The 15,709-nt window shown below is 37.0% G+C and overlaps 1 protein-coding gene across 4 annotated transcripts in view; it reads right to left on the reverse strand.

Annotated features, from left to right (window-relative positions):
- Nucleotides 1–2,280: 2,280 nt before the first annotated feature.
- The window catches only part of PHKB (phosphorylase kinase regulatory subunit beta), a 251,881-nt gene continuing 238,452 nt past the window's right edge, over nucleotides 2,281–15,709 (reverse strand). For all 4 annotated transcript variants that reach the window (XM_069082551.1, XM_069082552.1, XM_069082554.1 and 1 more), the window contains 4 exons: nucleotides 12,191–12,320; nucleotides 9,104–9,211; nucleotides 4,154–4,294; nucleotides 2,281–3,236 (listed from right to left, as the gene is read on the reverse strand). In XM_069082551.1, coding sequence (XP_068938652.1) covers nucleotides 3,099–3,236; nucleotides 4,154–4,294; nucleotides 9,104–9,211; nucleotides 12,191–12,320 — 517 coding nt within the window. In that variant the 3' untranslated portion in view covers nucleotides 2,281–3,098. The remainder of the gene's footprint in view (nucleotides 3,237–4,153; nucleotides 4,295–9,103; nucleotides 9,212–12,190; nucleotides 12,321–15,709) is intronic.

Below are 15,709 nucleotides of genomic sequence, written 5' to 3' on the forward strand. Positions count from 1 at the left end.
CTTCAGCACATTAACATGCTACGTTGGGTACCTGGTGATGAGTGACTCTAACATGATCGAGTTTCTCCACTTTCATTTTATTGTGGGCTTAATAAAAGAGACTAAAATACACATACCCAGTGAATTCTAGTACTTTCTAAGACCCCTGAGTGTTTTTAGGAAGATATAGCTGTAATCTGTTCTTCTATTAGGGTAGCTATATTTCTTGACATTATTATATAAGGGGAGAGAAAACTGCTGCCGATGGAAAAGCATTTATTATTCTGGGTCTTACAAATTCCAGCTCTATACTGTTAGGCAAACAGTTCCCTGGACCTTTATTGGCCCGAATAGTCGCTACCTTATGATGCTCCTTGTTTTCAGTGTACATATCAGAAGTCACCTCCTATCACCCTAGGGTGTATAGATTGGGGATCAAACACAGTGGATGCTACAGGGGTTGTGTGAGAACATGAGATAATTGCATTCATTCCCAGGTCTATGAAAGGAGACGGATTTGTTATTTTTTTGAGGCAACTTGAAACAATGATACTTGGTCATTTTTCAGGGTTGAAAAATTTGAAGTATTGAAATTATATTTTATTTAAATTTGAAATGGAATTCATAAGATCTTATTTTTAAAAGGTGGGAACTTATGTGCAAGTAGACAAACAGATAAATAGCCTTCTTCTATTTACAAAGTCCTTTTGCATAAATCATCTCATTTTGCTATAGGTCAATCCCATAATTCAGGGAAATTAATCATCAGGTGTGGACAGTCAAACCTGGACATAGAGCTTGGGTTGGCCCAGCCTGCCACCGAGGGCTATGAGAATTGCACTTTCTATTCCCTCAATTCAAATTTATCAAAATTCAGTTAAACAATGCATTTTACCACCTCCCATCCACCTTTATTCTTGGCACAGGTTTTATATTTTACTTAGAGGGGAGAAACATGTCTTTAAACCTGTTTTTCTTATAATTTTAAGAACAGGAATCTGAGTAGTCTCACAAAGAACACAAGCAGATCATTTACAATACAAGTGATCTTAACACCACAGACCATCAGATCCCATGCCTTAGATTGTAGAAACTGAAATGCAACATTGAGAGCTATTAGGTAAAATGGCACAAAATGTGGGAGAAGCCATAAATTTCTTGCATGATACTAAGCAAAGTATAATATAATGCTATTCATTCAGGAGTTTCTAACAGGTATTATTCTGTAAAATAAACATATATTCAACGAATCTGCCATGGTGGTAGAGGAAACTAAACTCTAAATCAGATTTAATTCTTGTCATACTTAGATAAACGTGCTAATATTTTTACTCAGTTTCTAGTGAAGCTGTTAAAATATTTTGATTCTATAGGCCAAATGAGATTAAAAGTTCAGAGGATCCTTATGTTCTGATTCATATTATCTTTCCTTTCTCTAATTAGGATGTGGATATTGACTTCCAGAAAGGTATGAATCTCAAGGTTTACTGATATCAAGAGAGATCTCTCAAGACAATAAATTCTTAATTTCACAAAATACAATGTGGATGCATATGTTGCATACATTCTAACTTGCTTCTTTAATACAATAAGAAAATCTCTTATGACCATGAATTTTGAAAATAACATTTCAACAACTAGTTAGGAAAAAAAAACAAACCCTAAATGTTCATCTCTTATGAGCCATTCAAGAAATATACATTTGCAAATAGTATCTGATATTATCTGAGGACTCTGCTTAGCCAATCATATATTTATTTTAAATTATCAACATAGTTAACTTTCCTTTCAATTTTGACAGGTGTTTAATGGAAAGCATTCTGGACTTTCCAGAAACAAACAAAACCCTTACTAACAAAATAAGGGGTTTAGATAAAATTATTTCTATGGTCTTTTAAATCTAAATTCTAAGGAAAGTACAGAAACTGCTTCATGGTTCTCCACTTAATAGTTACATGGTTATGGTGATTTGCCAATCACTTCCCTCAAGTCCCATTTGTTAAAATGCAACGTAATGCACTACTGTTTATTTTGATAAATGTGTGGCATTTAAGAATGAAATAATACAATTCAAATATTTATCTTATGTTTAAGAAGGCATCACTTGAGACAGTTTGGTAGGAGAATACAGTTGTCTTTTGTATAACACATTTAGGCTCTAAGATGGGAAGAGAGAAATGAGTTCTGCTGGTGTGAATTTGTTTGTATATATACCACTGATTCTCTTCCATTCCATCTAGAGTCATTATCAAATAAGTAAAAATATTAAGTACTGACAAAGACATTTTCACAAAACAGAAGTTTGCCTGAAAGTAATTTATTAAACACAAAAACTATTTTAATGAGCTTTGATTAATTTTTACCAGTATACACTGGGTTTAAAGTCCCACAATTACACAAACTTCTGAACAAGTCCACAAAAGTCCTAAATATAGTTAAAATTTAAAGAGAATATTTTGGAAAGCAGATTCATTATTACTTTGTGTTTAACTCTTTCCCCTATGTCTAGGGAATACAAATATAAAACCACATCGATTTTTACAGAGTAAAAATTTTACAATAGTTTCTGTGTACTTCACACATGATTAATGATGTCGTCTTTGACATCAAGATATTGTTAACTTACTCTGATTTTAAATTTATATTAACATCTAACACGATAATGCTCCTGGGTACAAGAAAAGTCTATAATTCTCACAAATTCTTTTAATATCCACACAAAACTGTTGGGTAAGTTTTCTGTTTAGTTGGCACAATACCTAATTACAACCATAAGCTTGGGGAACTTAATATAATATCAAAAGTTTCATTTTCATTAATTGTATAATCATGCAATGTGCAGAGTTTAATTTTCAAACTACATGACTCAGTTGTCATGACAGTTCATTATGGACTCAGAAATATTTTTTGTTGATTAAAAGCTTTTCTCAACTATAAAATTAGCTAGCAATTCCATGCAGTATCGCAAATGATTCAAATGGTGATATGGTAAAGATCTCACCAGCAATAAGTAAACAGATACATGATTTTCTGGGATTAAAATTCAAAGGAAACATCTCTGTCACCGCTAACACTGAAAAATCTGATCTAGCTAAAGAAAGTACCTTCTACTCTCTTTGTTAGCTAACTATACAGGGGTCATCGCTGCTTGGCTTGACTTCCCCTTCCAGCAACAGGTTCATCACAACTTTTGTCAAGTAACTGCATGTTCCTCTTTTTCCTAATGGAGGAGTGTTGTAAAAGGAAGTCATATCATCCTGTAAAACAGCAAGCAAACACTTTAGTTTTATTTTATGGAGGACTGATAGGATAAACATAAAAATCAACATAGATGGGGGGGTGGAACACTAAACAAAAGTCAATCAGTCATCAAATAAGCATTTATACTATGTGCCAGGCACTGTATTAAGTGTTGGGAATACAAAGAAAGGCAAAGTCAGTTCCTGCCCTCAAGAAGCTTACAACCTGATGGAGTAGAGACAACATACAAATATGTACAAACAAGCTATATACAGGATAAATAGGAAATAACAGAGGAAAGGCATTAGGATTGAAAAGGATTGGGAAGTACTTCCTTAGAAGATGGGATTTCAGCTGGGACTTGAAGAAGCCAAGAGACAAAGAGGCTTGTTACTGTTGTTATTATTTCTCAAGTCCTTGCCTTCTGACGTTCCTAAGTAGTCTACAGAGCAAAAATAAGTCACTATATTTTCAGTGGTTTCCTGTTTACTGATCATTTGTGTTTCCTTATGTAGAATTTCTGCAGATAAGTACAAAGTATATTAAACAGGGAGGCTCAAAGGGGTTATGTTCTATAATAGCAGAAATTCCCTTTCCCAACATTCTATCATGCAGAACTTAATTTAACAGCCTCCTCAAACCTACGGTTCTTCTGCATAATAAATAATTGTAATGGTTAAACATAAAGGGACCTTTTTTTCATTTTAGATGATTTTTATTCAGAGTTTCACTGACGCACTATTGCTTAAATATGAAGTGATGCTAATTCTTCATCTTTCTGGCACAGGAAAACATGACTACATAGAAATTAAAGACCATTTAAAACATGCATGCCACTGGCAATTCTGTGAGTTTGTTTCATGGATTAAATGTTTGTTTAGGAATCGAGAGTCTAGATGACATCAGGCCTTCCACAATTACTTATTTTACTTGCCTGTTTTTCAGCTTCCTTTAGTATGCTCTGGTCTTTCTGAAAATCATTAAATGCTTCTTTAACCAATTTGTCCAGATCCACTTTATCTTGAAATTCTAGCTCTGGGTTTCTTTCCAGCACAATTGATACAACCATTAATAACTAGAAAAGACAAAAGCATTGAGTCTATTTTGTGCTACATAAAAATGACCTGTTCCAGATGTATTTTTATGAGATTCAGAAATGGGCTATCTTATAAGATTCTCTGCAAAGTTCTAAAGGGCCACCTGGGAAATTTTTCTAACCCAGCATGAAGATCATTAAGTCCCTTCAATTTGGAGGAATTTTTAATTTTCTCAAACCAACATGAAAACAACTTCATTTGATCCTGAAGACAGTGTACTAAACTCTAAACTCTAGGACCTAGAGACTGGCAATATGCACAGTGTCAGAACCCTTCATAGGCTTTGGGGGACATTTTGTGACTTTGAAAAGGTGAAGAATTAAATAGATTATGATGCCTTTGGACATGGAGAATTGGATTCAAATAAATAATTGGTTTCCTGCAAAGTAAGATTAAAAGTACCTGTACTTAAATGTGCTTATCTATGACCACCCATGTGGTGTAAATGTGGTAGTGGCCTCTATTAGTTTAATGGGTTTTTGTTTTTTTTTGCCTTTTGGAGGGCAATTGGGGTTAAGTAACTTGCCCAAGGTTACACGGCTAGTTTTTTTTGTGTGGGTGTTAAGTGTCTGAGGCCAGAATCGAACTTGGGTCCTCCTGACTCCGGGGCCGGCACTTTACTCACTGTGCCACCTAGCCGCCCTAGTTTAATGTTTTTATCCTATTGTTTAGAATTATATTTGTCTGCATTGGTACTATCTTGTTTAAGGTATTAACTATTAGAGGAAGGGAATTGTCTCTGTGCTGTGACTGCTGTTATAATCGAGCCACACTGCATCTGTGGAATTAGAACAAGGTTTCAGAATTCCTAATTGAAATTCCTCTGGCGTCCTGTTTCTGATATATAGTAGCTGTGTCACCATGGGGAAGTCACTCAACCTCTCAGTACTCACTAAGATGCTAAGATATAGAAAAGTTGTGATCTGTATCGATGGAATAAGTTTCCACACTGGGGGTTCCTGGCACTGATAAAGATCAGTCTGTACAAAAAAAAAAACCAACACAACAACACCACCATGCAGTAAAGACGTCAAAAACAGACTCCTATTATACCATGAGAAGTGCTAAAGCAACACAAAGGGATTTTAGTTATGCTGGAGAAGAGAAGATCAGTGAGGGGATAGGACTAGATGATGCTCCTGGAACAATAAGACAGGAGAACTGCTCAATTCCTACTTTGCTTTCTCTGTAAAGGAAAGTGATTTTCATGCTAAAAAGGAGAGAATAAAAATGGTGAATAAGACAAATAGTGAAGGAATAGTGAATAGCTAGCTATTCTTTTGATGAGTTTGAGTCATCAGGCCACACAAACTGTATCCCAGGGTACCAAAGAACTGGCAGATGTGAATACAGCCAGTGAGTTATCTTTGAATGATCATGGAAAATGGGAGTGGTGCTGCAGGATTTGAAAAAACAAATTTTCTGATTTTTAAAACAGAAAAAAAAAGTGGATTTTGCAAATTGATTACATTACAGGTCAGTAGGCTCAGCTTTGATTCTGGGCACAATTCCAGAGTGTACTATGGAGGGTTACTTAATAACTAGAAAAAGAAGAGAGAATAAAAAAAACAAACAAAAAAGAAGAATCACCAAAAGTTTAGTGAGGCTTCGTGAAGGACAAGTCATGCCAGCCTAAGCTTCCTTCTTTATTTTTCAAGGTTAATAGACTGGTAAATCAGGAGAAGGCTATAGATATAGTGACCTAAAATTTAACAAATTCTTTTTAGTGTGAAAGTCATTTTCCTTCACATGGAAAACAAAGTAAGAATTGATCAATTCTCTTGTTCTGTTGTCCGTGAGTATTATCTCCTTCTATTCCTTCATTGTTCTTTTCTTCAGGATAGCTAAGAACCCCTTTTGTAAGGCTCAAGTGCTTCTTGTGGTATTGTTATAGGATCATGAGGTACCTTTTTGCCTTTTTTATGTCTTAATGGTTTTTGGTTGTTGTCTAGACTGATTTTTATCAGTGCCAGAAACACCAAGTGTGGACTCATTTCATCAATACAGATACTTGTCTAAAACTTGTCAGTCTGAAACTTACAAAGTCTCTTAAGCTATTCTTATGGACAAGATGGAAAGATGAGAGCTTGATGCTAGTGCAATTAAGAGGACTTAAAATTACTTGAATGAAAGGAACAAGAATTAATTTATTAATAGTTCAATTTCAGATCTGAGGTAGTGCTCAAATTTGGGAATGCTTCACTCTTGTGGAGTACCCTCAGTGATCTGTAATTTGCCTTGGAATAGTTATGGTTTAAGCAAAGACTTGAATAAAGGCACAGATGGTATGCTTATCAGACTTGTAGTCAAGACCCAAAAATAATTTGATGAGATACAACAATGGGCTGAATATAGTAAGATGGAATCTAACTAGGATAAAATAAGGCATAAAAAATCAACTTCATATATATATTATATATATATACATATATATATATATGGGGAGGCATAGCTCAGTAGTTGTTCATCTATTTAAAAAAAAGTCTGGAAGTCTTGATGGACTTCATCTGTGTCAATACTGAATCAAAAGTCTGACATGGTGGTCAAAAATGCTAATGTGATCTTGGGCTGCATTAAGATAGCCATAGTAGACATGCCATGATCTGTCATCTAGAACATAGGTTCCCAAAGTGGACAATACTGCCCCCTGAGAGAAGTTGGACTGATCTGGGGGGGAGGGGGGCAGTTAACAGTTTGAAATGATGCAAATTTCAAAGAAAAAAAAAGTTAAAGGGTTAATAAAAGTAGATTTTCAGAAGGGCTCTGAGCAAATTTTTTTTTTTTTAAAGGGGGTGGTAGATCAAATAAATTTGAACTTCTGTTGGCCTTCAAGCAAACCTTAGTGAAAATGTTGCACTAGGGATTCTTAATTAGGTATGGGTTGGGTCAGCTAGTTTCTGAGGTCCTTTCCACCTGTAAAGATTCTTTAATTTGTGCTGATTGTTATGGTGGCTAAGGAAGTTATCTGCAGGAGAAGCAGTAGCAGCTAGCAACAGGGAAAAAATAGTTTATGGGCCAGCATGCCCAAGGAACTGTATATTTTTAGGATCTTACTTTAATATAAGTAACATATCTTTAGAACTGCCCACCTTATTAGTGTTTGGAGCTGAGCCATAAATGGGAATCACTGGACACAAGCACATCTGGGGGAAGGGGAAGAAGGGAAGCAGGACAATTATCACTCAGAAGTTCACAGTTATTCTAATTCCTGGATATTGTTTAAGATTGCTGGAGGGTACCCACTGACAGGAAGACACTAAAGTCTGTCTTCCAAAGTTTGGCCTGGGTAGATATGTCTCTCAAGATATGTCAATGGTATTACAATGAAAATAAGCAACAATAAAAGTAGAGCATTTAGGACCCTTGGTCTGAGTAGTATTTATAGAAGACTAAGGGAAGGGTGATGTCATTGTGTGTTATGAGATGAGAAGAAGGAAGAATGTATCTGAGTGAATATGAAGTGCTGACCATTCCCCACCGTGGCTAGTTAGAACTATGTGGATCAATAAAAGCATTTATGGGAGTCCAAGCTTTCCCCTACATTATTTCCCCATAACAAAGGGAGGTCCAAGAGCAACAAGGATGCACAGTGGAAACAAATTCCAGAATTTCAAGGTTTCCAACAAAGGAACCCTGAATGCCCCTACAAAGGAGGCAGAACTTAAATGATGGGAAACCGAACATTGCTGGGGTGTCTGGAATATGCCCTGTTTCCATAAGAGGTACCCTCAACAGAGTCAACCTGTCCTGAGCACTCCTGGGTGTTGTGGCACTTGCTGTGGAGGTATAGAGAGCTGATGGTATGGAAAAGGGTCACATACTTTCAATCCCTTCCAGGGCTTCCCCAGCTTCTGCCTATGGAAGGGGAAGTGAAGCTACAACCCAACTGAAACAACATGGCAGAGTAGGAGGAAAAAACCCACTGGATTTTGAGCTTAAAGACCAGGATCTGAATCCTGGTTCTGCCATGTACTACCTATGTAATAGTTGCTACTACGCAGTTGTGGTAGAAGCAAATTGCATCCCTGCTCTGTCAAAAAAAAAAAAAAGAGTGAATTAAACTAGATGGCCCCTGAAGGCCTTTCCTGCTATAAAAGTCTAGGAGACTATGCTTGGATTACTATATCCCCAAGCCCTCATGAATGGAGGAGAAGGCTAGTATTGCATGAGACAAGGCACGCTGAGGAGTGACATGTCCACTAAAGACTCAGCAGTATGTGTCCCAACTTTGGGGGCACGGGAGATAGTGGCTTCCCTAAATGGGAGGTAAAATGAGGCTGACATTCCTGTTATTTACCCAATTGCCCAATTTTTATTGTGTTGCATATAAGGAGCATATTATGTTTTTAAATGGTATCACATGTATGTGTATTTATACACTTGTCATTTAAAAATAGTTGTTCCAGTCATATTTATAACAAACTTTCATTCATTCCTTCAAACACTTATTATAGACTATAAAGTGCAAGAAACCATGCTAGGCATTCCTCCCAGGCTTGCTATTGACCTGTATGTTACTGAGAAGACAGATATATATGACCAAAAAGCCTTTCCTCCCTGGAAAAGCTTGATTTAATGTTGTTTTACTTATTCTTTGTGGCTTTGACACAATTCATGAAAAAGTTCAAAACACTACAATTTGCATTTACCATTTTCTCTTCTAAAGGTAAAGAATTGCTCTCACTTGTCAAACTTTTTTGTCAGACTCCTATACTATTTTTAAAAAATTTTTCTTTTAGTGAGATCAGAAAATTATTCATTCATACACTGGATTTGTTAGTACAAACCTCTACAACGATCTGTCTGTATTTAGGCTGGTCAATATTTCCCAATATGTCTTCAACAAGGAGGGAGAAATTCATTTCATACATGGTCATATCTGATAGGGTTGGTTGCTGAAAAGAGAATAAAAATTAAAATTCCATATCTACCATTTTCTTGTGGTTTTAAGTTAATGAAGGCGCTTCACTCTCTAATCAATGATTTTTCCTTTCCAGGAAAACTTAGAGACTATATCTTTTGATATTAAAATATACAACTGTGTCTTATGGCAAACCAACTCTGAAGCCAACCTGCTAACCATTGTGATGAGCTAAAATTCCTGGGTATGGTCCCTCAGGCCCTCCCAATTCTGGCATCTGTGTTTGATAGAGAAATACTATTTTATTAATGCTTTAGTAGAAAGGGTAATATTAGAAAGCTGCTACCATACACCAAAAGAAACCTTGAAAATAAAGACAATTAATTGAGCATTAATTAGTTTTCAGAGGTTTAGCTTGCTGCTCAATTTTGCTTGTAAGTCACTTACACTGAATTTGCATCATTCTAGTGGTTGACTGTTTCTGCATGGACTGCATCAAAAATATGTCACAAACAAGCAGAAACAGGTTCTTGTTGAGAAACAGAAAATAGGGGTGGCCAGGTAGTACAGCGAGTAAGAGCACCGGCCCCAGTGTTGGGATGACCTGGGGGGTCGAATCCGGGCTCAGATACCTAATTAGCACCACACCCAGAAATAAGTGGCTGTGTAACCTTGAGAAAGTTACTTAACCCCAATTGCTTAAAAAAAAAAGAGAGAGAAACAGAAAATAAGCACAGAGAAGCAAAATGAAAAATCTTTCTGCACTGGATTGGTGGATCTGGGAAGGTAAGAAAGTCCAAGGGACAGAGTCTTCCTCTGCTCCTTTATATTAAGCCAAATGAACATAGAAAACACAAGACAAAATTTACACTGCTAGGGGCTGAGCTTCCTTTAAAGGCACCTAGGCAGAAAGCAGACTGTGCCATGCCTATTACTGGAGATGACAAAAAAATTATTTATTCTCATTTCCTCTGATCACTTACAGCAAACTTACCAATAAGCCTAGTGAAGTTTGCATATGTTTTCTACTCAAATGGGACCCAGGTAAAAGGTCTCCTTCAAATCAACTTGTCAGCAGGGCTATTTTGCTCAGTATTATACTGTCTCTATTCCAGATTCCAAATAAGATACTAGACTTTTAAGATGATGAAAACTAATAGGATTCCTGGTAACAATTGTTACAGCTGCATGAAATTGTTTTAAGAAGAAAAGAGCTTTTCTTGGGCCCACCTCCATTTCCTTGAAAGAAAAAATATCATATGAATGGGTTCTTTGAAGTCAATCTATATACTGTGTGACTACAGCAACTGGAGTCAGCAAAGAAACAGCATTCTCTCTTGCTGACAGAAAGGACACTACTTAGCACAGGAACAGACTGAGTACAACTGCCTTATTTACTGGAAAGTTTAGGTGGTATTCTGGGTGGAGATGAGGAAGTGGGGAGGCAGGTCCACCAATTTTTATTGAACACATTCATCTCCATGCATGCCTACAGACTGGGTGGGGAGGAAAATAGGTTCCCATGTGTAGAGGACTATGTTCTCTATTCAAATGTGACAAAGGGCTGGGGACAGTAATAAGAACAACCAAATAAATAATACTGTGCTGAATGTATTAATATTCATAAGTTTGCTTTAGCACATACAAATCACACAAATAAATACAACCTTTGACTCAATAATTCTAGTGTTCAGACTATACTTTAAAACTGTCATTGCAGAGGAAAAAAAAGAAACTATTCAAAGATAAATTTCGCAATATTATTTGTAATTACAAACAACTGTAAGCAACCTAAATATTTGGTACATAAAAAATGCATTTTCCACTACAATTCCATTAAAAATTCAATGCTATAATGCCATTAAAATGAGAAAAATGCGAAATATTTTAAAATTTGGAATTATTTATGCGAAGTAGAGCAAAAAAAAGAACCATAAGAATAGTATATATACTATGACTACATGAAAGGAAAAATGTATACACAAATACAGAGGAAGATGAACAGAGAGCAGGAAGAGAGATAGAAGAAGTTATCAAGTGCAGGCTGTGCATAAAAATTCATTTTGGAGCATAAAGAGTTGTAAATGCGTATCTCTGGTTTTGTTGCTTGAAGTTAAGTGCATCGTAACTTATTTTTAAAATCAAAAAATAAAAACAATCTATTGTAACCTAGCATGGAAGAAAAAAAAAAGCACACTGCTTTACATTCAGAAATTCAGCAAAATGAATTTTGTTGTAATTTTCCCTGTCCAACTATAGTATTCTATTTTTCTAATATACAATTATTTGATTATAGATAACATCATCATCATTATTTTATTATCAATGGTGAGGTCAGAATATACACCTAAGCTCTTTACTCCACAGCTATACTAAAAAGAGATCCTAAGAGCTTTAAATAGTTAATAATTGTCCCTAAAATACAAAGATACAACTAGAGAGCAGTTTGTTTCTCATTCACAGTGCCTGCCACATGTGTCTGTTTTATCAGAACATGTGAGTAGATGAAACCTTTCATTAACAGAGACAGCTTATGAGAGAGAAGCCATGGGCATACAAACTTCCCTTGCTTTAAGCAAATATTATGTTATAAATTCCAGAGATACAAAAGAATAAACTAAACAGTAGCTGGTTGTTTTGTCCAAAAGAGTCCTTTAAACAGAAATTTAATGCATATGAAATGCAATTTTATTTAGAAAAGTGGGGTGTACACAGAACTTTTCAAATCTGTTTTGTAAAACAAGTTAATTTTCCAATTGAAAAAAGGGGGGAAAGTAATTCAGATAAGGGGGAAACAGCTCAAAATAATGTGCTAGATTTCTCATTTTTCCATATTTTCTCTATTCTGCACTCCTGGAAACTTTCCTTTAAATTCAGTTTAAAAAATTCCAGGAATACAACGGTTATTTGTGCTGTACATGGGGAAAAGAATGCCACCATTTATTTAAGGTTCACATCTTTATTTTCCAGACTCAGAAGAGATACCTCATACATAAATACATCAGGACTTTACCTGGGGCAAATACTTTCCAGCTACAATGATACCATTGGGTGTTCTCTCCAGGATCTGCCACACCCTGTCATAGAAGCCCATGGGTGTTCTATTTAGGGATCCATCAATTTGACGCCTGTTCAGCCAACATCTGTAGACCAAAGAAATATACTCAGGATTCAAAAACCGACTTGTTCTTTTCCAATACCAGCCAAGCTGTATGGATTAATTGTGTCAGTAGGGTGAGAAATAAAAGACAAAATCCATCAATGATGCATATCTACTATGTGTTCCTAGGAACGATAAATATTTTATAGTAAAAACAGAGTTTGTGGGAGACAAAAAAAATCCCCAAGACCTTAAAAAATTTAATAGGTAAAGTGTTATTCTTTAGTAAGTTACTAGGCCTCCCAGTGAATGGTTCAAAGATTTAAACTAGTGCTGTCCTTGTTTTAATAAAGAGAAGCAATATTAACACAAACAAATTTTATTAATAGCATACTCACGGATACATAATTATAAGAAGAGAAAAAACAGTCCAAGTATACTTCTGATTTAAACATTGGCATAGCTTTGTTCTGCCTAAATACAGCAATACTTCCAATTCAAGAAAAACAACACTATAGCATAATAGAACATCTGAAGAGTCAGGAGACCTGGGTTCAAGTTTGGATTCTAATACTTACTAGTGTTGACTGTGGGAAAGTAATTTTACTTTTTTGAACCTGGATTTCTCCATTCGCAAAATGGGGATATCAATGCTTGCCCTACCTAATATAGTCTTATTGAGAGGAAAGTCCTTTGCAAACCTTCAAGCACCACATAAATACTAAATAAATGCATTATTATCACTTTGTATTACAATTAGCAGACAATGGCACCTCTGGGGTCTCCTGCTATAGTTGAGTAAGTACTTATTCCCAATTATACACTTTAATACTTTGAAAGAGTTATGGCTTCATTTGTGTGAGTATCTCCCATGACCTCTTCCCGGGTGGTCCGAGTTGCTCTGCACAAAATTATTTTGAACTCAACAATTTATCCTCTGGCAAAGCATCTACACTTGGGCTGGTCTTCAAATGAAAGGCACAAAGCCTTTGTACCAAGATACTTAAAGAAAACTTCTGATCACTAGAGGCTACTGAAGCTCTATTTTGGCAGGCAATCTGCAAGAACTCAAGGTTACCCTGTTGTAATGGTAATGCAATTTGAATTTGAAGACCCCTTTTTGTATTGGCAAATAAGCAGATACTTAGCACTTAGTAATTAATCAAATGTCTGTGAAAGAAGCAGAAGGTATGACCCCTCCCCACCCCCTTCCTGACATAACAGGAAGGGGTTGGCTGAAACAGGAAGTAGCTAATGCTGTGTATATAAGAAAAGCCCCAGAGGGTCACAGTCAGAATTTCTTGGGACCAGCATCTGGTGGTAGAGCAGCTACAGAAGAGAGAATGGAGAACTGAGACAGAATTTCCTGAGAACTTGTGGTGGTGGAGCTTCTTCTGAACAGGAGCCCAGGAGCCCCCTCCCCCCAGGCTGGATAAAGTAATTCTGATTTTTGGAATGAGCTGCAGAAGACTGAGAAAACATGACCAAGATGCAGGGGCTTTGTCTGTTTGTGGCTTGGTTGAGCCTTGAATTTCCAGGAGCAGAAATTGTGAAGGATTTGAGATGGACTGGACCCTGTGAACTTCAGTGTGGAGCAGGACCTGCCCAGAGAGCTGGACAAGGAACTGGGAGCTGTCTGCCATTGAACCCAGGAGACAGTCTGGTGAATCCAGGTAGAATCTGGGACCATGGAAGGGGATCCAGGGAATCTGAGAACCCGCCCCAAGTCAAGATGAAAAGGCCTCTCCTTGGGTACTGAGTAATGATGAAATGTGGAGGGTTTGTGTATTTTCTAATGATTGTACTTCGTGATTAATAATACTTAGTAACTGATTGCTGAATAAGTGACTGATTGAGTTCACTCAAGTGTGCCCCAAGAGTGGAAGACTTTTGACTATTGTAATTTGTTCTAAATATTGTGACCACTTTGGTGAAAATTATGTGGCCATTTTAATGATAAGCTGTTGTGAATACTGTATTGTGATTTTCTGTGATATGTTGTAATATTGTGAATGCTGTACCCTGATTTTCTGTGAATGTTTTGCTTTGATTTTTTTATGGAATAAATAGGGTGTTCACTATACTGTGTAATCAGAACCTTAAAAGCTGTTTACGGTAGCATTCTTCTGGAAAGCTGCTCATGCATGGCATAACACCTATGATATAAGGAGGAACTGAAGGAGGATTTTGGTGGTAGACTGATAAAGCACTGAGTATAACAATAATAATGGTGATAAGCTAGCATTTACACAGTACTTGAAGGTTTGCAAAGTCCTAAATTACATCTCATTTGTTTCTCACAAAAGCCCTGGGAAGTAGGTGCTATTATTATTCTCACTTCACAGTTGAGGAAACTGAGGCAGACAGATGTCATGCATGAGTTGCCCAGGGTCACAGCCAGGGAATATATCTGAAGCTAGACTTGAATTTAAGCCTTCCTGACTCCAGGTCCAGTGCTCTATCCAGTGTGCCAACATAACTGTTCAAGATCTAACTACAAGTACTTACCTATATTATCAGAACAGTAGAATTTTACAGTAAAATTTGCTATTCAAAGTTGTGTTATCAGAGCCAAGAATCATTCCCCACTCCCCACACACAATTATTTGTGTGTGTGCTGGAGGCAGGGGGATGGCGCTGGTCTATGTCCTGGGTTTTGGAAGGCTATAGCTGTGAAGTATATGGTCATAAAGCAGGTTCTACCAAGTTGAAAGTTTTTGAACAGAGGCCTGGTGAAGACTGTGTGTCCATCTGAGGATTTTTAGCCTAATGGAGTTTAGAGAGGCTCACCCCCTCTAAGAGATGTATGTATCAATCCTACCCCAAGGAAGTCTGCCATGACCTGCAATGTTTCCAAATGTAGAAAACAGGGGCGGCTAGGAGATGCAGTGAATAAAGCACCAGCCCAGGGGCGGCCAGGTAGCACAGCGAGTAAGAGCACCGGCTCCAGTGTTGAGAAGACCTGGAGATCGAATCCCGGGCTCAGACACTTAGCACCCACCCAGAAACACCTGGCCGTGTAACCTTGAGCAAGTTACTTAACCCCAATTGCTTAGGGGCGGCCAGGTGGCTCAGCGAGTAAGAGCACTGGTTCCAGTGTTGGGATGACCTGGATCAAATCCGGGCTCAGATACTCAGTACCACACCCAGAAATAATAACTGGCCGTGTAACCTTGAGCAAGTTACTTAACCGCAATTGCTTAAAAAAAATAAAAATAAAGCACCAGCCCTGGAGTCAGGAAGACCTGAGTTCAAATCTGGCCTCAGAAACATAACACTTACTAGATGTGTGACCTTGGGCAAGTCACTTAATCCCAATTGCCTTGTCCTCCTCCCTCCAAAAAAAAACAAAACAAAACCCCACAAATGTAGAAAACACCAATCTAGAATATCATAAACTGCAAAACACATTTTTATTCACATAGCAACTAA

The sequence above is a fragment of the Petaurus breviceps genome, unplaced genomic scaffold, assembly GCF_028583685.1.
Source record: "Petaurus breviceps papuanus isolate PSGF00001 unplaced genomic scaffold, PetGlider_PUasm1.0 171, whole genome shotgun sequence".
NCBI classification, from domain to species: Eukaryota; Metazoa; Chordata; class Mammalia; order Diprotodontia; family Petauridae; genus Petaurus; species Petaurus breviceps.